Raw genomic sequence first — 22,694 nt, forward strand, 5'->3', positions numbered from 1 at the left:
AAGTGCTGTCTATTCTTCTTTTTTCAAAGAAAATTCCAACCAACCAAGCTTTGTCAATACTCAATCCGTAGGTCGCATAATATTGTATAAATATTTAAGTAACATTTTTATACTTCATATGATCACATATAAATTAATTAAAAAGTGACATGCAGATAGAATATTATTTTTGAATTGTTTAAATTTAAACTAAAACATATCACTTTTTTATTGATATCAAATCATAATAATTTATTATGAAACAATTTTACTATTGCTATATTTTATTTGAAAATCTACCAAATATTGACTAAATTTTTAAAGTGATTTTTGAGATTAATATCGTCCACCAAAATTGTTTCTGAAATTTTAATTGCACTAATTATATTCTTGAGATTTTAATTATACTAATTATGTTTCTGAGATTGGAAAAATTGCACCATATTAGTCATTGACTCGTTTTCTGTTAACGAGCGAAGACGTCGCTTGATAACGTGGATCTTTTGTAACACGTGTCACCTCATAGTTTGGCTACGTATAACGATATGACGACATGTCGATCAGCGACACGTGACATGCTGATGTGGATGGTTATGCCACGTGTCACAATACTATTTTGTCATGTGTTGGATTATGTCACGCGTCGCAATATTATTTGTCCACGTGTCATCCACTATGTCATCATTATATACGCACCAAATTAGTCATTTACTTTGCATCAGATGACTCATTTTAGTCCTTAAAATAGAATGTCGTGCACCAAATTAGTTCCTTCATCAATTTTTTCTCCTTTTTTTTTGTATAAATTCAAAATTTTTAATATCTTTAAATACACTAATTTTAATTTTATCTTTTCACAAGTTATTTAAATACGAGTGCTTTTATAAAATATTTTTAAAATTTTAGTTTTAATTATAAAAAAATTTTTCTACAATATTTTACTAAAAGAATTATATGAGATATTGATATTAATATAGTAAAGAGTGTAAGTTAAAAGTATAATAATATTTTTTAATACAAACTTTCTAATATTTAACACCTTAATAACTATTTTAAAAAATTTTGATAAGGTACTTGTTAACTAATATAAATTTATTATTCCCATTTGTATTAAGAATGTCCAATTTCCCATATAATTGACTTCTCACTAAATTAATAAGATAGATTTATATTGTCGATTATAATAATTCATTTTATCTATAATTTTGCTAGGCGGCCTTTTCATATATTACATTATTAATTAATATAAGCACTTGTTGTAACCATGCCTTGAACAGTATTAAAATAGATACAAATAAACAAAAGAGACAATAATAAAATTTTGGATTTAGCTAACATATGCTCTAACATACAAGTTAAAATTATTAATTAAAAATTTTATTATAAAAAATTATATAATAAAAAATATAATTAAAATTAGTGTATAAAAAAATATTGAGAATTTTAAATTTATAAAAAAAAAAAGAGAAAAAAACTTATGAATGAACTAATTTGGTGCATGACATTCAATTTCAAGGATTAAAATAAATCATCTTATGCAAAGTAAAGGGGATCAATCTGGTGCATATGTAATGATGACATAATGGATAATACGTGGACAAATAATATTACGACACGTGGCATAACAATCCTAGTCAGCATACAATGTGTCGCTGACTGATACATCATCATATCGTTATACGTGACTAAACCATGAGGTGACATGTGTCACCAAAAATCCACATCATCAAATCACGTCAGTGCATCGTTAATGAAAGACTAATATAAAACAATTTTTTCAATCTCAAAATATAATTAATGCAATTAAAATTTCAAAAACAATTTTAATACATGTCATCAATACCAGAAGCCACTTTAGAGATTTACTTACCAAATATTTAGTGCTTGCAAGTTGCTACCAGGACCAGTTTCAAATTATATCTGTTCACAGTTGTTACCTACTTGCCTGATAATTGATACCATGTACGAGGAAGTTAAGAGACATGAACAAGACATTTCAAAATTTTCAAGCCCGGTAAGAAAATAAAATCAAAGAAAAAGATGGGGTTTGGCACGTGGTCTGGTTGGTGTGGCTTTATTACAAAGTGTGAATGCGAAAGTGTGAACATGCACAGTTTTCTTTTAGTCTTCATTTAATTTTCTAATATTCTTCTAGCTATGTAGCTAATTCATTCTATGGTGTTCTTTAATTAACCCTCGTGAGTAATAAGTATAGAAGCTAGCCACATAATTAAGTTTCAACTAAGGGACAGGGTGCATGATTTGTATAATTAATTAGTGCAACGGTGAATGTGAACACAACAGTGATTAATGCTGTTGATGAAGTGGGTGACTGGGTGGTATGGCCATGTGCTTCAATCCAGCTCTTTACATTTGGTAACCTCGATTAACCATGCATGGAAAGTGATTATTAGTCCCAAATTACATTTTAATTTCTCCATGCTAGCTATTATTTACTACAAGTGGGTGGATTATATTAAACCATTTATTTACTACAAAATTAAGTTTAATTTGTTATATGTTTGTATTAAAATTTTGGGCAAATCACTATATTAACTACAAAATTAAGTTTAATTTTGGTCATGTATTTATTTTTTAACTAAATACGGCACGTGAATATAATCTATTTTTAAAAGTATGTTGCTGCAATGTAAATGAGATATATAAATAACACTGTATTATTAAATGTTCAAATGATGTACAATATAATGTCAGGGACTGTCAGTGGTTGTCTATAGTACGGTATAGTACAGTAGACCAAAACGAGTGGCTGGAATATGGTCAAGCAACAAAATTCACCCATTAATTATATGAGAAAGTATAAAAAGTCAATGGAATATCTGTACAATGTGTATAATGGGATTTAAGAATGTTCGATTCAATAGGATATCAGATGTTTATTATCCTAATATTTGGACGGTTATTCTAGATAGTACGAATGTATTGTATTTAAAAAATTAGTAATATTTTATTCTGAATGTTCATTTTTTACCGTAGATTTTTTTTAACTCATATTGGATGTTCATTTTTAGTATAGTGAACACCATTTGCCTCTACATACCATGTGTGAATTGAATCGCTATTCTAGCCATCAATTAGTCATTATCAATATTTTTAATGGTATGAGATGATATCTAATAGTATAAGATTAATTATTTTCTTTTTGATGGTTAAGTGTTGACCAGATTTTAACCTAATCTCCTAGACCTTTTCTATTTAAAATATAATAATTGCTCGAAACATACACATCAACCATTGCACGAAGACACACATACAAATAAAAACACATGTTTAGTTTTCTTATTTAGGTAAAAAACAATTTTCATATATTTGCTTTTAAAATACTGAATTAAACACCTTCAAGTTACAATACATTTTAAGAAAAAACACAGTAAGTCTCCCAAATCCAAGAGTAAAGAATGAGGTGATGGTGAGGAATCTAATAATAATGACTATGCTAAGTGTGTATTAAAATATAAATAATTAATTTTAGTTACAAATATTATTTTTAAAATAATAAGGGGCCGTTTATCATATCAACAAAATAACAAGAAACGACAAACTGCTACAAGAAGTAAACGTCAACCTGGCACCTTAGTTATTTAAAAATGTTATATAATAATATATAAAAAATAAAATGTATAAAATAATAAGAGAGATTAAAAAAATTATTTAATTTAAAAAATCAAATTTTAATTAAAAAATAATATATAATATATTTTATTCATAAAATTAGTAATATATAATAAAATTGTTTGTGCTGTTAGTGATCGTTTGCTAAATAAATGAGATAATACTCAATTTGGTCTCTAAATTTGCATACGAGCTTTAATTTAGTCCTTAAAATTTTAATTGTTTTTATTTAGTCTCTAAATTTTGTGAACATGATTGTTGTTAGTCCTTGAAACAATTTTTAATATACAGGGTATGCTGCACTAGAATATGTAAAATGATGTTGTTTTAGTTTTGACACTCAAATAACCCAAAAATAATATCATAAATGGTGTTTATTGAAACTTTATCTAATAAAATAAGTGAGGGCAACATCATTTTTGAGTTATTTAAATGCTAAAATCAAAACTACGTCATTTTATATGTTTAGCTTAGCATTTGATTGCCCATTTTAATACTCCATTAACGTTCTTGAACTAACAATCGTCTCAGAGACTAATGTGAAGTATGTTTATAAAATTTAGAGCCCAAGAAAAAGAAAATTAAATAATTTTAGAGCCCAAAAAGAAGAAAGTTGTACGGAGGAACAACAACGCTGATCGCCTGATCCTCCGAAAGATATAAACAAAGCATTAAAGGTAGCTGAGTACTCCATCTGCATGTCTTTGAAATGCAGTAAACAGAATTCCCCAAAACAAAAAAGTATATATGAGATTGTGGGTCTTGCTTATGAGACCTAACGAAGAAGGAAAGGTGCGGAGACTGGTGCGGAGAGTAGTGAGTGTTGGTTCAACCGTGGTTGGATTGCTGTGTTACGCTTACAGCACCAATTTCATCCACATTTTCGGAGAGTGGAACTGGTGGAAGATCTTTCTTTACATATTATTCAGTTGCCTCGCTTGTTTGGCCGTCTTTTTTCACGAAGCATGGAATATCATTTCCCAACAGCACGAAGGCCTTTCGAAATTCTTGGTTTTGACCTCCTCCACTGTCTTCTTAGTCTTCTCTGATAGAGCTAGAAATGGGGAATCAGATGCATACGGCGTCATCTCGTACGTTGCCTTCGCGGTCATGTCACTTGGTTGCAGTTTCACTGAACTCCTCACCACCTTCACGGGAGCTCTAATTGTACAGCTCATGGAAATCAAGTTGTACTTATGTGCTGTGGGAGTGTTTTTAAGCTTCATCTTCATTGTTCTAGCTCCCTATTTAAAAAGATATCTTGATGAAACCCAAGGTCAGTCTCAGCCTTCTAATCAATTTCGATCCTCCAGCCAAGATGAGCATCAAGTAATCGTTGACATAGATCCGCGAGTGGAATATGAGGAGTCGGTGGAGGCGAAGACGAGGGAGTCGACGGTTGAAGATGAGGAGGTGAGGCAGAGACCGGCGACGACGACGGAGTCCACGGGTGAATTTCAGGAGGTGAGGCAGAGGCGGGCGACGACGAGTAAGAATTCAACAATTTCCAAGGCTTTGGAGGATGCATTTGCTTATTTTAATAACTTTAAAGTCAAATGAGTAATTTTGAGTATTTTTTAAAATGAAAAAAGTTGTTCGGAGAAACAACAACGCTGATCGCCTGATCCAGATCCTGATTCAGAGTAGATTTATGATTATGATGATGATTAATTATAGGTGCTTCTATATATCAGATTGTATTGTATGATCAGTAATAAAATTAAAATATCTTCTTCTAATAAACTTGTCCTGTAATACCTATATTATTAGCTCTGCAAATTTATGTTCTAATATCTAATCTTACTAAATATAAAGAGTACTTGAAAGCTAATATGATTAATTTTTTGCAACTAATAATTGATATTTACCTTTTCCCTAAAGAATATAAAAGTAACTTTAATTTCGGATTCCATGTGTATTTTGCGTTTTGATTATCATTTGTCCAGTTCATCCCTTCTTTTTCTCTACCAATTAAAAGCCTTTTTCTACAATGTTGTCACTTGTCAGCAAAAGAAATCAAAATAAGTATGTATATTTTAACAAATATATTATTTATACATTAAAATCAGTTATTAAAATTAGTCATTAATATATATATATATATATATATATAATTTAATTTATTTTTAATGTATATTTAATATATATTTTATACTAATTGTTCTTGCTGAGTTTGGCCGGTGTATAGCTCGTCCGTCGATGAATGTCTTCAAGCTTCTCGTCGGGATGAGTTATACGTCGGCAAGGAGAGAATAATGGGGTGGGTACCTGCAAAAGACACTCCAACGCTCAAGTCAGTAAGTGTTTAAGAGGTATATAATAATTCTATGAATATAGAATGTAAGACATGAAATGAAAGTTATCATGTGTTATGTTGTGTTTATAATAATTCTATGAATATAGAATGTAAGACATGATATAGAACTTATCATGTTGCCCTCCGAGATTAGATATAGAAGGTTCCTTTTATAGGCATAGAATTGATGTTATGACCGTTTGGTCATTAAGATAAAAATGATGGTCATTAAGTCGGTAATGAAGGTGTCAGTTACAAGCAAAAGAATGAATGATAGTTAACGCCGAGTTATAACTCATAATGCATAATAAAGACTGAGTTATAAGGTGACGGATCACAGCCCCCAAGCTTTGTCCGCCGATCATATGATCCAGGCTAAGCTTAGAAAATATAATGAGTTATAACTCGGTTAAAAGATAAGTGAATAATGATATGGTGAGCCCCCAAGCTTAGTCGGGTTATTATGTCGGCACTTATTCAAAAAATAATTGAGTGATAAGAGTCATTCAATCAAGATAGTTGTGTGGGGGATACTTTTCCGCTTAAGAACAATTTTAGCATTTGATTGTATATGAACTAAAAAGCTCAAAGATAGATATCCATTGACGGAATCGATTGTATGATCCGAGGATATAATGGTTAATTGTCTTGGGAATTTTTCCAACCCACAACAACTTATTGATAAATTTCTCGCTCAAAGCAATTAGTTATTGAATATTTACAATTTATAGTGAAGGTCTGACATGAATAAGATAAATTGAGAAAATGAATAGGTATAAAGTCGTAACATATATTGAATAATATATATTGTAAAAGTAAAATAGTTCAAAGTAAAACAAATATACCTTTAAAGTTGATAATTGTAGAGAAGAAGACGTCATACATGTCAAATGTGAATATTTGAATTTTGTTTTGTAGGACATGCTTTAATTTGATAATAAAGCAATAAGATAACAGTTATTGAATTATACATTTTTATAATGTTTCTAGCAATTATAGTATGACAAGGGATATTCTTCGTGCAATAATAGTAAATTACCTGTTTAATTTTCTACATTAAACAAATAGTTACATAAAATTTAATAGCATAAAGTGAATGGTGTAACAGTTATATACAATTGATATATAATTAATTTTTTATGGAATCCAATTTTAAGATTTGAACTTATCATTACTGTCATTTAATTGTATAAATGAAATCATTAAACAATAAAAATATAGCACCTAATGAAATAAAAATTCAATTGACATGGTTGTTATATGTCATTATTGTATAAAACATATATTGAGGTTTGAATATGACTAATAAATCAGTAAATATTAGTTACACAAAATATAAATGCAAAAATATGTGTGAATAAAATAAATAATGTTATTTGTGTGAGTAGAGAACTTTAAAAAAGTAAGCAAAATTGATAAGTGAGTTTGTATTCGGATTGATTGAAAATCGAGTTTGTTCTCGAATTGATTGAAAGCCGAGTTTGTTTTCGGATTGGTTCATTGATCGATTATGAGATGTGAAATATTATGATACGTAAAAATGAAGCAATTTGAATGTATAAAGTACATACTTTATAAAAAGTTACGATAGATTAAAATTTGATAAGAGGTATTAAATAAAATATTAAATAAGATTGTTGAGATTGGTTCAAAAATTTGAATATAAATCAAGTTTTATGAACCTAAGGGGAGTGGGAATTATTTTACTCGTCCCCACAGACGACGCCAATTGTTCTTGCTGAGTTTGGTCGGTGTATAGCTCGTCCGTCGATGAATGTCTTCAAGCTTCTCGTCGGGATGAGTTATACGTCGGTAAGGAGAGAACAAGGGGGTGGGTACCTGCAAAAGACACTCCAACGCTCAAGTCAGTAAGTGTTTAGGAGGTATATAATAATTCTATGAATATAGAATATAAGACATGAAATGAAAGTTATCATGTGTTATGTTGTGTTTATAATAATTCTATGAATATAGAATGTAAGACATGATATAGAACTTTATTATGTTGCCCTCCGAAATTAGATATAGAAGGTTCCTTTTATAGGCATAGAATTGATGAATAGAATTGATGTTATGACCGTTTGGTCATTAAGATAGAAATGATGGTCATTAAGTCAATAATGAAAGTGTCAGTTACAAGCAAAAGAATAAATGATAGTTAACGCCGAATTATAACTCATAATGCAAGGTGACGGATCACTAATAATTAATTTTAGTCATTAATCCTAACGTACACGAAATATTACTCATATTTAAACTGTGTCTGTATAAGCTACAATAATAAAGGTTTATTACCGTTGTTCTTATCAAAGATTCGATTATATTATATATAACAATTTTATTATACATTTAAATATTTTTGACATTTAAATCTAATTAAATTAATCTAAACTTAACAAAAATCAGTTTTATTCACAAAAACATCTAGACACATCTAGACACGCTACAACTCTCTTCACTATTGTGCGCTTTTTCATAGCTTTTTCATATGTAAAAGAAATATAAATAACGCTGTATTATTAAATGCTCAATATAATGTCAGGGACGGTCACTGGTTAAGTCTATCTCTGTGGACCAAAACGAGTGGCTGGAATATGGTCAAGGTCAACAAAATTCACCCATTAATTATATATTAATATAAACTAAAAAACATGGCGAATATATATTTAATTATTTATAGCATCAGCATGCATTACACACCGTTGTTTGCGTCACATACTTTCCGAGTACGTTTTCATTTATTACTTCTGTTAATTAAATCCCAAAACCAAATGGGAGTTGAAATTTAAATTTCTGAGTGTTCTCGTGCAACTTATCATCGAAAGATAGTATATATACCTTTCCGATATCCTCGGCTAATAAATCCACAATAAATCCACAATAGAGAAGAAGTAAAACACTCTACGTAAGGTGAGAATCTCGCACCAACCAAATTCAGAAGTTGATCCCCAGTAATCAACCCTAAAAAATTGAACACTACTAAAACATTCACCTAACGGATATTTCCTAGCTCATTATCTATTTAAACGGACGAGCAAAGCCTGAAAAGGCATAGGAAAAACACAGGCGCTAATAGATTATTGAGAAACTGAACACTAATACCGATCATACGGATATCTCATTTTTATTTTCTGCTCTTTAAAAAGTTTATTAAAATTCTATGCTGACTTGAGCGTCGGAGTCCTTTTACGTCGAGGTCAACGGTTCCAAGGAGACCACTTCCGAACTTCTGACGGATCGTATCGCGAACTATACCTCGGGAGCATCTTCTGCACGGAACATTTGGCGTCCACCGTGGGGCCACGCCCCTCATCCCTTCTTTATACGCCTTGTACTCTCTTTTCTTTTCAGAAGCCGAAGCATGATGGACCAATCGGACACTCAACAACATCCTCGTACAAACGCGGACCTTATGGCAGCCAACGCTGTTCTACTTGCGGAAAATCAGCGCATGGCCAAACTATTAGCTACGCTACAAGATAACGGCGAGAGGAAAAACGTCAGCAAGAAGAAGAATACTGACCAACATGAAGAACACCAATTAGAGTCTAACGCAAAGACGAGAAACCCCGCCTCCCCCGAAAACAGGGAGACGACGAACTAACCCTTTTTCTGGAGAAATTATGAGTTTCAAAATGCCTAAAAATTTTACACTCCCTATGACTCTGGCACCTTACAAGGGGATCGGAGATCCTAAAGTTCATGTCACAAAATTTGAATCCATGATGTTCATCAATAGTGTCTCCGATCCCCTTAGATATCTATGTAACTTATTAAGTGCCAAGTAACATTTACCGTGGTTTAATCTCTTGTACTAACTCCGATAGGGTTGAATCGCTGCCTATGGAATCCGAGAATCCAGCAGGAATATCTGAAGCTCTATTTGTCACCCCAGTTGGCCATTCATTAGTAACGACGAATCAAGGAAACTAACAAACAATTCACACTTCCTAGAAAAGCAGAGCAGAATTAATACGAAAATTGCAGATGAATTCAAGGATATGTCAAGAACAAGTCCACAATTCCGGGCTCCTCGGCTATTGCTCGCAAAGCATCAACATCATCCTGACTGTAGGTTCCAAACTGTTGCCCTTCCGGTGATTTTCTCCCGGATAAATAGGCCACAGATAAACCTGTATATAAGCCATATGAAATACACCAAAGACACGATATCAAATCACGAAAATAGATAACACAATCCAAACATTATGCTAAACTGCTGCTAAATATGACTGATTAATTTGACATGTTCAGCGAAGTGTAAATGCAACAGAGGCATTAATATTTATATATTTTGAAGGAAAAAGGAACAAGTGGATACCAAAGAGGGAGAAATTGCCACTGCCTTTCAACCAGAACAAGTTTTCGCGGACTCTGAGACCGTCCATCTTGAAACCACGATTGGCGGAGTCCTTGGAAGCCGCCAGCAATACTTTGGCGGAACCGACGCCATAGTCGCCGATGAAGTAAGTAGGAATCGGAATTTGGGAGCTGCCTTCGACGTAGGCCATGAACTCGTCGAGCTGCTCCGGCGAGTCCGGGAAGAACTGACCCACGCAGAAAAGCGCGTCGAATGGACCCGCCGATTTATTCACCTAAAAAGACAAAAACAACAACAATCAGTGTTACGCCAACGGAAACTGTGCAAAGGTGATAGTAAACCCTAGAGAGATAGAGACCGATGAGACGCGCTTGAAGAGCTGGTTTAGCCGCCCAAAAACGTCGCCGCATAATAGGATTCTTGGAGGCATAATGGAAAGAGAAACAGAGAGAATGTGAAATTGAAATGGAAATGGAATTGGAGATGAAGCTCGATGTGCTCGCGAGAGCTTCACTCTTCACTCTTCAGTGTTCACTCTAGCGGGAGAGCAAAACGACGGGTCCTGCTTTCAAACGACATGTAGTTTTCTTTTTTTTTTTTTGCACTGATATGTGGTTTTACCTTTTGGGCCAAGAAAAACAAAAATCTGAGCCCACATTATGGACTCGTGGGCCTTCTGCTCCAGAAGAATTATTGAATCAATACATAATTACATAACTACATATCTTTATCAATACCAAAAGAAGTTTACATATTACATATCTTTATGGAGTGTCTTCACCTATTTTATTTTTTATTTTAATTATAACTAATATAATAATCCTTCAATAAACATAGTTTTCCATATGAATAGTTAAGCGGATCTAACTTTTATATTATATATGCTAAATGAAGCAGACCTCATCACTTGATAATTAACTTTTAGTAATCAATAATTCATGAAGTGCTGTCTATTCTTCTTTTTCCAAAGAAATTCCAACGAACCAAGCTTTGTCAATTTTCAATCCGTAGGTCGCATAATATTGTATAAATATTTAGCAAGTTGCTACCAGAACTAGTTTCAACTTTCAAATTATATCTGTTCACAGTTGTTACCTACTTATCTGATAATTGATACCATATACGAGGAAGCTAAGAGACATGAACAAGACATTTCAAAATTTTCAAGCCCGGTAAGAAAATAAAATCAAAGAAAAAGATGGGGTTTGGCACGTGGTCTGGTTGGTGTGGCTTTATTACAAAGTGTGAATGCGAAAGTGTGAACATGCACAGTTTTCTTTTAGTCTTCTACTTTTATTTTTATTTTTTTAATATGATTCGAGCAAGATTTCAAAGTAGTCGTACATAATTAATTAATTTGAAGTGGAAGTCGTTATATTGTGGAATAGATGAAAGTGAAAGTCGCTTTTAGGATGTTCCCGGCTTCTCTCTAGATTAATCGATTTCTATTAATTGTAATTAAGTTTTACATTTAAAAGAAGATATCAACTTATCAGGTGATCAATATTTTTTATATTTGATTTAACACTATTTAATTCTCCATTTTAATATATACGTAATATCGTTGATTCTTTAATTAACCCTCATGAGTAGTAAGCTCCAACTAAGGGACACAGTACCTGATTTGCATAATTAATTAGTGTGATGGTAAATGTGGGGAATAGAACTTCTTAATTTTTTTATTTAATTATTTGATAAAATATAATTTTTTTATTTTTTAAGTAAAATAAAAAATATATATACAAAAATACTAAATAATAAAACATCACACTTTACTAAATAATTAAAAAAAATTAAGAAGAACTACTCTTAATAAATGTGAATACAGTGATTAATGCTGTTGAAGTGGGTGGGGTACGTCGTCCGTGTGCTTCAATCCAGGTCTTTGCATTTGGTAACCTCGATTAACCATGCATCGAAAGTGATTAGTCCCAAATTACATTTTAATTTCTCCATGCTAGCTATTATTTTAAGAATTTAACAATCTTGTATTCTAAGAATATATATATATATATTAAGAGAATAATAATAAGAAAATTAAATTTTTTAAAAAGAGAAAGATCTTCAAGTGGGTGGATTATATTAAACCATTTATTTACTATATAATACATACAAAATTAAGTTTAATTTGTTATATATTTGTATTAAAATTTTAGATGTTGGTCATGTATTTTTTTAAATAAATACGCCACGTGAATAAAATCTATTTTTAAAAGTATGTTACTGCAATGTAAAAGAGATATAAATAACGCTGTATTATTATTAAATGTTAAATATAATATGTCAGGGACTGACACTGGTTAAGTCTATCGATCTCTGTGGACTATAGTATGGTATAGTACAGAAGACCAAAACGAGTGGCTGGAATATGGTCAAGGTCAACAAAATTCACCCATTAATTAATTTATTAGTACGTATATATATATAAACTATAAAACATGGCGAATCTGAGGTATATATGTATAGCATCAGCATGCATTACACACCGTTGTTTGCGTCACATACTTTCCGAGTACATTTTCATTTATTAATTCTGGGTGGATTGGTAATTAAATCCCAACACCAAATGGGAGTTGAGTGTTTCATGCAGTTTATCATCAAAAGATACCATGCAATAATAATGCATCTTTAGAAAGGATATATCTTTTCCATCACATACTTTCCACTTTCCAGCATCACAATATGTTTTCTGCACCCGTCAAAGATAGTGAACACCATTTGCCTCTACATACCATGTGTGAATTGAATCGCTATTCTACTTATAATAACTTTTCTCTTAAATTAATTATTTATACTTGTGGAACTCATCACCTAATTAATTAGTTTAATTTATACATAAATTATTGTTATTCAATATGTTTTAGTGTATCTATCGTTGTATACATCTGATTGCAACAGTTATTAAGAAAAAGTTTGATAGGTTAATATGGGTTCCAGAGTTTTAGTCTTAATACTGAATCTACTACCTATCTAACTCGAAACTATGTCTGCCAAATTGGAGAAAACTTTGTATTCAACCGCACCTACCCAATCTAACTACTATTTTGCGAGTAAAGTAGCTAGATCCAAAACAAAATAACAACAAATTAAATATGTTGCTAATAAAATTAAACCCCATGTTCCAACATTAAGAAATAAGAAATTCCAGTTAATAACAACTAGTAAATTAAAGATACAACTTTCATTATTTAAAATATAATAATTGCTCGGAACATTCACATCAACCATTCCACGAAGACATACATACATACAATACAAACAAAAGCACATGTTTAGTTTTCTTCTTTAAGCAAAAAATAATTTTCATAAATTTGCTTTTAAAATACTGAAATAAATACTTTCAAGTTACAACACATTTTAAGAAAAAACACAGTAAGTCTCCCAAATCCAAGAGTAAAGAATGAGGTGATGGTGAGGAATCTAATAATAATGACTATGCTAAGTGTGTATTAAAATTAATTATTAAAATTAATTATTAATATAAAATATAATTAAAATATAAATATATATTAAAAATAAATTTAATTATATATATTTATATATAAATATATTAATAATTAATTTTAGTGATTAATTTTTATATATAAATATTATTTTTAAAATAATAAGGGGCCGTTTATCATGTCAATAAAATAACAAGAAACGACAAACTGCTACAAGAAGTAAACGTCAACCCTGGCACCCTAGTGATTTAAAAATGTTATATAATAATATATAAAAAATCAAGTGTATAATATAATAAGAGAGATTAAAAAAACTCTTTAATTTAAAAAAAGCAAAATCAAAATCCTCCTTAAAACCTTGGGTCAAAATTAAAATCGTAAAAATGATGATTTTAAAAAAAAAAGGAGAATTCTATGGTACTTACAGCAAAAATAAGCATAATATACTGACCTTACGTGTCAATTAATGAGAATTGAAGGCAATTTTGTTTTTAAAATGAAAAAAATTAAAATAAAAGAAAACGTTCTAATAGTACGTTAATGAGAAATACAATCATACATCACGTCAATCTGTAATATTTTTAATTTTATTGGAATTGATGCATTTATGGCCTCATTATAAAATAAAAAATAGGATAAATTATTAGTTATATTTGAGTAAAAGCTGAAATTAAAATAATTTTATTTATAAAAATATACATTAACTTAATATTTATTAAAATATTTAATTATTTTTTTAATTTTTATAATTTTATTAAATTTATAATTAAGTTATTATAATTTTTTTAATTAAATTTTATATTATTTTTAATTAAGTTTTTACTAATTTAAAAATATTAAAATTAATGGAATAACTTTTTACAATGCAAGTTAAAAATATCCACAATTAAAAATCTATTTAATCTTTGAACACATATTTTTTTAAAAAAAATATTTTATTAATTTTTATATTTTTGACACAAAAAAAATAACTTAAAGAAAATAACTAATATTACATAAATTAATAAATCTCTCCTAAATAATATATTTTAATAAATAAAATATTTAATTTATTTATTTAAAAAAATATTCCCAGAATTTGTATTATTATGATACATTATTATTTTAATTAAAATAAAATAAAATTTTTAAAAATTATATTAATATGATAAAATTATTAAAATAATGTAATAAATAATTTTTTTATTAAAAAAATTTTGCATATAGACGTAATAGTTAGTTTCTTTTCGAGAGATATTTTAGAATTTGAAATTTTTTTGTTATAATTTAATATTTTTTTTTCATTTAAAAAAATTGGTCTCAAATTAAAATTTTACAGGTTGAGGTAATGTATGTTTGACTGACTTTTTTAAAATATTTTTCTTTAATTTAATTTTTTTTATTTTATTTTAAAAAAATTACCTTCAATCTTCCGTGACTAACACCTAAGATCAGTATATCATGCTTATTTGTGTGATAAGCACAGTAGAACTTCCCAAAAAAAAAAGTTTAAGACCATTTTGATTTTGGGCCAAGTTAGACCCACAAAGAGGAAATATTGTTAGGTGCCTGATCCTCCGAAAGATATAGACAAAGCATTAAAGGTAGCTGAGGACTCCATCTGCATGTCTTTGAAATGCAGTAAACAGAATTCCCAAAAACAAAAAAGTATATATGAGATTGTGGATCTTGCTTATGAGACCTAACGAAGAAGAAAAGGTGCGGAGACTAGTGAGTGTTGGTTCAACCGTGGTTGGATTGCTGTGTTACTCTTACAGCACCAATTTCATCCACCTTTTCGGAGAGTGGAACTGGTGGAAGATCTTTCTTTACCTCTTATTCAGTTGCCTCGTTTGTTTGGCCGTCTTGTTTCATAAAGCATGGAATATCATTCCCCACCAGCACGAACGCCTTTCGAAATTCTTGGTTTTGACCTCCTCCACTGTCTTCTTATTCTTCTCTGATAGAGCTTCGAATGGGGAATCAGATGCATACGGCGTCATCTCGTACGTTGCCTTCGCCGTCATGTCCCTTGGTTGCAGGTTCAGTGAACTCCTCACCGTGTTCACGGGAGCTCTAATTGTACAGCTCATGGGAATCAAGTTGTTCTTAGGTGCTGTGGGAGTGGTTTTATGCTTCATCTTCATTGTTCCAGCTCCCTATTTTGTTGAAACCCAAGGTCAGTCTCAGCCTTCTAATCAATTTCAATCCTCCAGCCAAGATGAGCATCAACAAGTAATCGTTGACATAGATCCGCGGGTGGAAGATGAGGAGTCGGTGGAGGCGAAGACGAGGGAGTCGAAGGTTGAAGACGACGAGGTGAGGCAGAGGCCGGCGACGACGACGGAGTCCACGGGTGAAGACGAGAAGGTGGAAACGAAAGCGGACGATTTCATAAACAAGTTCAACAAGCAGCAGCTGAAGCTGCAGAGGACTCGTTCCAGTATCCGTTACAAAGAGATGCTCAAAGCAAACTGGGGAAAAGACTAAACGGCCCTTCCACACCATTAGTAATTGTGTATCTTCATAGAGATATATATAGTTGGGTGAAGTTATTGTATTTGTACCAGATCAAATTAATGAGAGTAGGATTATGATGATGATTAATTATAGGTGCTTCTATGTCAGATTGTATTGTATGATTAGTAATAAAATTAAAGTATCTTCTTCTAATGAACTTGTCCTATAATACCTATATTATTAGTTCTCTGATCTGCATATTTTAAGAGTACTTGAAAGCTAATATGATTAATTTTTTGCAACTAATAATTGATATTTACCTTTTCCCTAAAGAATATAAAAGTAACTTTAATTTCGGATTTGATGTGTATTTTGCGTTTTGATTATCATTTGTCCAGTTCATCCCTTCTTTTTCTCCACCCATTAAAAGACTTTTTCTACAATGTTGTCACTTGTCAGCAAAAGAAATCAAAATAAATATGTATATTTAAACAAAAATATTATTTGTATACAAAATCAGACATTAAAATTAGTCACTAATATATTTATATATACATATATGTATAATTTAATTTATTTTTAATGTGTATTTATATTTTAATATATATTTTATATTTTAATAACTAATTTTAACATTACTCATATTTAAATTGTGTCTGTATAAGCTACAATAATAAAGGTTTATTACCGTTGTTCTTACCAAAGATTCGATTATATTATATATAACAATTTTGTCGTACATTTAAATATTTTCGACAATTAAATCCAATTAAATTAATCTAAACTCAACAAAACTCAATTTTATTAACGAAAACATCTAGACACGCTACAACTCTCATCATTATTGTGAGCTTTTTCATATGTAAAAGAAGAAGAATGTTAGGGGTCAATAATTTTTGTGATTTGTAGTCATCAATAATAATTTTAATTGTATAAAATTTTATCCAATAATTTATTTTTTTTTTAGTTACATCCTAACCAAAATTTAACAAAGCTGCTGATTCCATAGACTTTTCCTTAAAAGAAATATAAATAACGCTGTATTATTAAATGTTCAATATAATGTCAGTGACTGGCACTGGTTAAGTCTATCTCTGTGGACCAAAACGAGTGGCTGGAATATGGTCAAGGTCAACAAAATTCACCCATTAACTAATTTATTAGTACGTATATATAAACTAAAAAACATGGCGAATCTGAGGTATATACGTAGGGAGATGCTACGATAAAGATGCCATTTTCATTCTTTCATAAAAACGTTTTTATTTTGTGGTTGTTATTGATTTAAAAGCGTATTATTAAAAGTGTTGCTTAAAGAGAAAGTATTACCCTTAATTGTTAACTTGGCTCTGATACCAATTTTTCATTTTCGATTTTTTTTTTAATTTCTTTTTCGAAATTTCTACTAACTCTTCGTATTTTGCTTCGAATAAGTTTATAATATGTATAGATTCAATTGGTGGCGCTTTATTTAAAGGATTTTGATAAAAATAATTTGCAACTTCATAATCTAAAGTATTGACCATTTTTACTATTTCTCTTGTATTTATTATATGATTATTTATTACTAGTCCTTAATATATATTTATAATTCTGATTTCATATTTATAGTTTTTTAATTCTGATATAATTTTTATCATAATTATAATATTCTTTTTTGCATGGATTATTGTATATCATTCTTCATTTTTTCTTTCAACAGCTTTAATTCTTTTAAATCATAATATGGTTTTCCAGGCATTTATAAATTTTTTAAATTTAATTCCAACTTGTTTATATTTATTCTTATTTCTATCTTTTTTATTATAAGATCATCAATTTCGATCTGAAGATTATTTAATTCTCTTTTATACTATTCTATTTTACTTTTTAATTTTCTCGCTCTTTTTCTTTTTATTTTATTTTCTGGTTTTTCAATTTTTTTATACTTCATAAATTAGGTAATCTTAAAATAGTTTTGTTTAACATTATTTATTTTAGAATTTCTACAAACTCTATCATCGCTTCATCACTATTTTCTATAGATTCTATTAATTTTTCTAGCTCTTCAACTTCTCTTTTCAACTTGTCATAGATTATTTTTAGAGCTTCAAATGCTCTTTGATTTATTTCAGAAAACTGCAAATAATTCAAACGATTTTCTCTTTCAAATAGCTCTTGTTTCTTATCTTGATAAGTTACATATATTTCTTCTTTATTTATTATCATAATTTAGTATTTAGGGTTTCATTTAATTTTTCGACCTTTTTTTGTTAATTCTTTTATTTCAGAATTTTCTTCTTTAATCTTTAACTTAGATAAACTTAAAGGGCTATTAATTTTAGATTCTCTTATTTGAAAATTCGATGAAACCAATTTTTCTGATGGTTCTTTTAATAATAGAACTGGATTTTCAATAGCTTTATATTTTGGTATTTCTGTTTTTATAATTTTCTGAAATAATTCATCGACATAAATTCTTTCTCTGTTCTTAAATATTATACTATGATGGCTATTTGTTAAAGCATAATTTATTGCATATGTAATTGAAAATGGTTCATCATCTTGTTCCATTAAATTCTTTCTGTGAAATTTATAAGCCAAACTTATAGATCTTCCAAGATTTTCAGTTGATAAAGGTATAGCATATCCAAGATGGGCATTAAATTTAATATTTACGTTTGCCAGGTTTCCATGAACAATTCTAATTATTTGATCTATTGGGTCATCAGTAATTCTTTTGTCACAGATTGCTAAACTTATTGGTGAATTAATTCCTTTCATATATGTAGATTTGATTAAGACTTGTATAGTACTAATATGAATCTATCCAATTTTAGATCTTTTTTGTTGATCTTTAATTTTCTCAATCTGTTTACTTAATTCTTCATCGTTTATCAAAGCTATTTCAAGTTCTCTATTGGCACATTTTATCTTTATAGGGAATTCAAGTTGAATTTTTTCATAGTATATTATATTTTTTCTATTAAAAACTTCTTTTAAAAGATTTTGTTTATTAAAATTTTCATTTGATTTGAGATTTAATTCTGTTTTTAGAACAGCCTGTTTTTCATTATCTAATAAAGCAGTTAATCTATAATAATCAGATTCTTCTGTTAATTCTAAACTTTCTAAATAATTCATAACTAAAAGACTAGGATGAAGATGTACCTTTCTGGAGAAAAACTTCATTTATTTAGTATATTTTACATAAGGTGTTTTTATCTCCAGAGGGGAGATTGTAGATACTAACTCCAAAGGGAAGTTTTGAACTATTTTTTCCTAAGAGAATTCTTTGTCAGACTACAGAATCGCCTCGGCAGCTTCCTCCTTGCTCTCCTAGCATATGAGTACTCTTAGCCTTCTGCTTTCTGTTTTCTGATGCTTCTTCAATTGCCTAAGCAACCTATTTATAGTAGTTGGGTCTGATGGACAATTCCCATCCTTACCCTTCTTATGACGTCATTGTTTGTTATCTTGCACCAGCTACATTATTGGTGCTTTATGACCTAAGCGCTTACGTCATTATGCAATAATGTTGAGGGATGCTTCAGATGCACTGTCCTCTTCTTTTATCATGTGGGCTTCAGATGTACTGTCCTCTTCTTTTACCATGTGGGTTGATTCCGTTTCATTATTGCTTTCTTCAGATATTTCTGAGGCACATAGCTGGCACTTGTGGTCTTCTCTATCTTTTATCAAATAGCAGAGATTTCTCTTTATCCCTTCAGGGAGTTTTTCTAAAAGTCCAGATAAGTTGTAGAATGCTGATTCAAATTCCACCAAGAGTCTCATCTCTCTTTCTTCAATTTCATTTCTTTTGCTGGACACGAGCAGAGTATTTCTACTTTTATAATTAATCCTTGTGTGAGATTTCTTTGTTATTTTTTGAGTTCTTTCAAAGACCCTTGCTAATGTGCTGGCTAGTCTTCCTTCATGGCTGTAAATTGTTAAATCTTGAATTTGATCAATTGGTTGAAAATTTCCTGGGAAGACGGACATGAATATTACTTGGTGTGCTGGAACCAAGCATTCTTCTTCTTCATTAAAAATAGGTTGACTATTTGTAAATTTTAGGGATACATCCCTCGGATTTACATTGTCAATCATATTTTTAAATCTCTTTACTGCATCAACAAATCCTGCAGGAAACTCACTAATAATTTTTAGATCATTAAAAATTAAAATTGTATCAATTATTCCATACTGGAAGAACTGATAAGGGTCAGATGGGAAAGCATCTGGAAAGATAACCAGCTTTGTTAGCTGTTCTTTGGTAATAGGAAAATATCCCAAAATTGCCCTTTTTTCTTCAGTCCAATTCAGGACTATATTAAGGGTTTCTCTGAGATTTGATCTACAGACCCTTTTCTTTTCCTTGATTTCAGCTCTTGTAGGAATGTTTCTTATTATTCCTGTTCTCTGGGTTTGAATTGGAGCTTTATCTGCTCTTTTTAGGGTTTGCTCTGAATGAAGAGCTTCATATTCCCTGAAGGATTTTTTTGCCTCTTCCAGTGTTAAAAATCCTCCTTTGTGAATTATTCTTGATTGATGTGTGAATGGTGCTGCTTTTTCCCAGGCATCATATACTTCTTTCATGGGGCCATTATAAATTACATAATATTTTTTATCCTGGGTGGATTTTTTAATAATTTCAGCAATTGTTATATTTTCTGAAATTTTTTCTTCACCTGATTTGTCCACCATGCTTAGCTGGCTGAACTCTGATGGTTTCGGTTGTTGTGTTGATTTCATTGATTGAATGACCTTTTTGAGAGATTGGATCTGCGTTCTTATTTGCTGACAATGCTTGCATTTTTCAAGCTCTTGCTCATATTTTTGAATTTCTTGATCTAATGCGTTGTAGACGAACTCCATTCTCTTGTTAATGTATCTGCAATAACATTTTTGTCACCTTTAATATATTCAATCTTTATTGGATATTGTAACAAAAATAATTGCCATCTTACCAATCGTCCATGATTATAATCAACTTTTAAATTATATCGTATGAAACCTGTTAGGTAACTTGAATATGTCCTTAATGTAAATTCTCTGGGTAGTAAATCAATTTTTCATTTTTTAAGAGATTTAATTGCTGCTAGAGTTTCCTTTTCATGAGTAGTATATCTCTGTTCTGTTGGAGTGAAAGTCCCTGAAATATACCTGCAAAGTAATTCCTTTGGGGAATATTTATAATCTAGTGATTCTTTTTCTTGTTCCAAACTTCTTATAGCTTTCTTAGCTTTTAGACATCCTGACCAGGTTATGTCTGAAGCATCTGTTTCTACTATTAAGTAGTCGTTTTCTTCTAGAATATAAAGTTCTGGAAGTTTTTCACATAATTCTTTGACTCTTTGAATTTGCATACTATCTTTTTCTTCCCATTTCCATTCTTTTTTAGTACTTATTTTTGGAAATAAGCTTTTAGTGTATTCTGTTATATTCTTTAAAAATCCTTGATCAGAAATATAATTTATACACCCTAAAAATCTTTGTAATTGTTTTCTATCTTCTATTTTATTAGGAAATAAATTTATCTTTTCTAAAACATTTGGTTGAAGTTTTAGCTTTCCTTGAGTGGATAGAATTAATCCAAGGAACTCTATTTCTTGTTTTGCTATTCTTGCTTTCTTTTTACTAAGAACTAATCCTTTTTCTTTACATCTTTCTAAAACTATTAATAATTTTTGAAGATGATCTTCTCTATCCTGTTTTGTAAAAATTAATATATCATCAATGTAAACTAAAACAAATTCATTTAACTCTTTTAGATTTTCTTCCATAAATCTTTGATAAATACCTGGGGCTTGTTTTAATCCGAATGGTAATACATTCCATTCATAGAGCAACACACTTGTTGATTATTTTGTTGGGCAAGTAAAAGCAGTTAATTTCTTTGTTTCTTCGTCTAGACGAAGTTGCCAATATCCTGATTTTGCATCAAGAGATGAAAACCAAGTTGCTCCTTTGATTTTTTCTAAAATATAATCTTTTCTTGGAAGTTTATGAGCATCACCAATAGTTGCTTCATTCATCTTCTTATAATTAATTACCATTCTTCGTTTTCCCTTTTAATTTCATTATTGTTTTCGACATAAAAGGCTGGAGCCGCATGAGGACTTTTACTTAATCTTATAATTCCTTTTTCCAAAAGATCTTTACATTCTAATGAGAACTCTTCTCTATCTCTTGCGGAATAAAGAATTTTATTTGGAACATTTATCTCTTTTGTAGGATCTTTTAATTTAATGTTTACTAATTCTTTATTTGTATTTTTAATATCTAAAGGATTTTCAGCACAAATTTCATCCAAAAGTTCTTCTATCTTTATTTCAAGATTATTTTTTGGAATATTTATCTGAAAGTATAAATTTAAATAACATGTTTCTAATATAGAAAAAATTTTAAATTTTAAGATCTTATCTATAGTAGTAGTTGGTATTTTTATACGTTTTAATTTTTGATTTATTGAAGAATCGTGTGGAGCTTTTAAAACTATATATGTTAATTCTTGAATGAATGGATGATATAGCTTTAAAAAGTTATTTCCTATGATAAAATCTATTCCAGAATCTAACATATATATAGATGGAACAATGAA

General features: G+C 30.0%; 3 protein-coding genes across 5 annotated transcripts; 1 reads left to right on the forward strand and 2 right to left on the reverse strand.

Moving 5' to 3' along the window:
* Nucleotides 1-7,591: 7,591 nt before the first annotated feature.
* LOC107643086 (zinc finger CCCH domain-containing protein 64-like) lies at nucleotides 7,592-10,810 on the reverse strand. 3 transcript variants are annotated; one of them, XM_088502304.1, is made up of 5 exons: nucleotides 10,588-10,810; nucleotides 10,230-10,503; nucleotides 9,912-10,041; nucleotides 9,704-9,817; nucleotides 7,592-7,747 (listed from the first exon to the last, which is right to left on the reverse strand). In XM_088502304.1, exons 1-5 carry the CDS (start codon nucleotides 10,657-10,659, stop codon nucleotides 7,711-7,713), a joined length of 627 nt encoding a protein of 208 aa, XP_088358430.1. In that variant the 5' UTR covers nucleotides 10,660-10,810; the 3' UTR covers nucleotides 7,592-7,710. The 3 variants fall into 3 exon arrangements, with proteins under 3 accessions (XP_088358430.1, XP_088358432.1, XP_088358431.1); XM_088502306.1 differs by lacking the exon at nucleotides 7,592-7,747 and adding an exon at nucleotides 8,721-9,375; XM_088502305.1 differs by lacking the exon at nucleotides 7,592-7,747 and adding an exon at nucleotides 8,721-9,380.
* Nucleotides 10,811-15,139: 4,329 nt separating this feature from the next.
* On the forward strand, nucleotides 15,140-16,324 carry LOC110267365 (uncharacterized). The gene has a single exon (XM_021112696.2). It carries the CDS (start codon nucleotides 15,326-15,328, stop codon nucleotides 16,139-16,141), a length of 816 nt encoding a protein of 271 aa, XP_020968355.1. The 5' UTR covers nucleotides 15,140-15,325; the 3' UTR covers nucleotides 16,142-16,324.
* Nucleotides 16,325-19,615: 3,291 nt separating this feature from the next.
* LOC148578896 (uncharacterized) lies at nucleotides 19,616-20,968 on the reverse strand. Its single transcript, XM_088501928.1, has one exon. The coding sequence runs from the start codon at nucleotides 20,966-20,968 to the stop codon at nucleotides 19,616-19,618; it is 1,353 nt and encodes a 450-aa protein (XP_088358054.1).
* Nucleotides 20,969-22,694: the final 1,726 nt, after the last annotated feature.

This window comes from Arachis ipaensis, chromosome B1 (genome assembly GCF_059453495.1).
Source record: "Arachis ipaensis isolate K30076 ecotype BB chromosome B1, ASM5945349v1, whole genome shotgun sequence".
NCBI classification, from domain to species: Eukaryota; Viridiplantae; Streptophyta; class Magnoliopsida; order Fabales; family Fabaceae; genus Arachis; species Arachis ipaensis.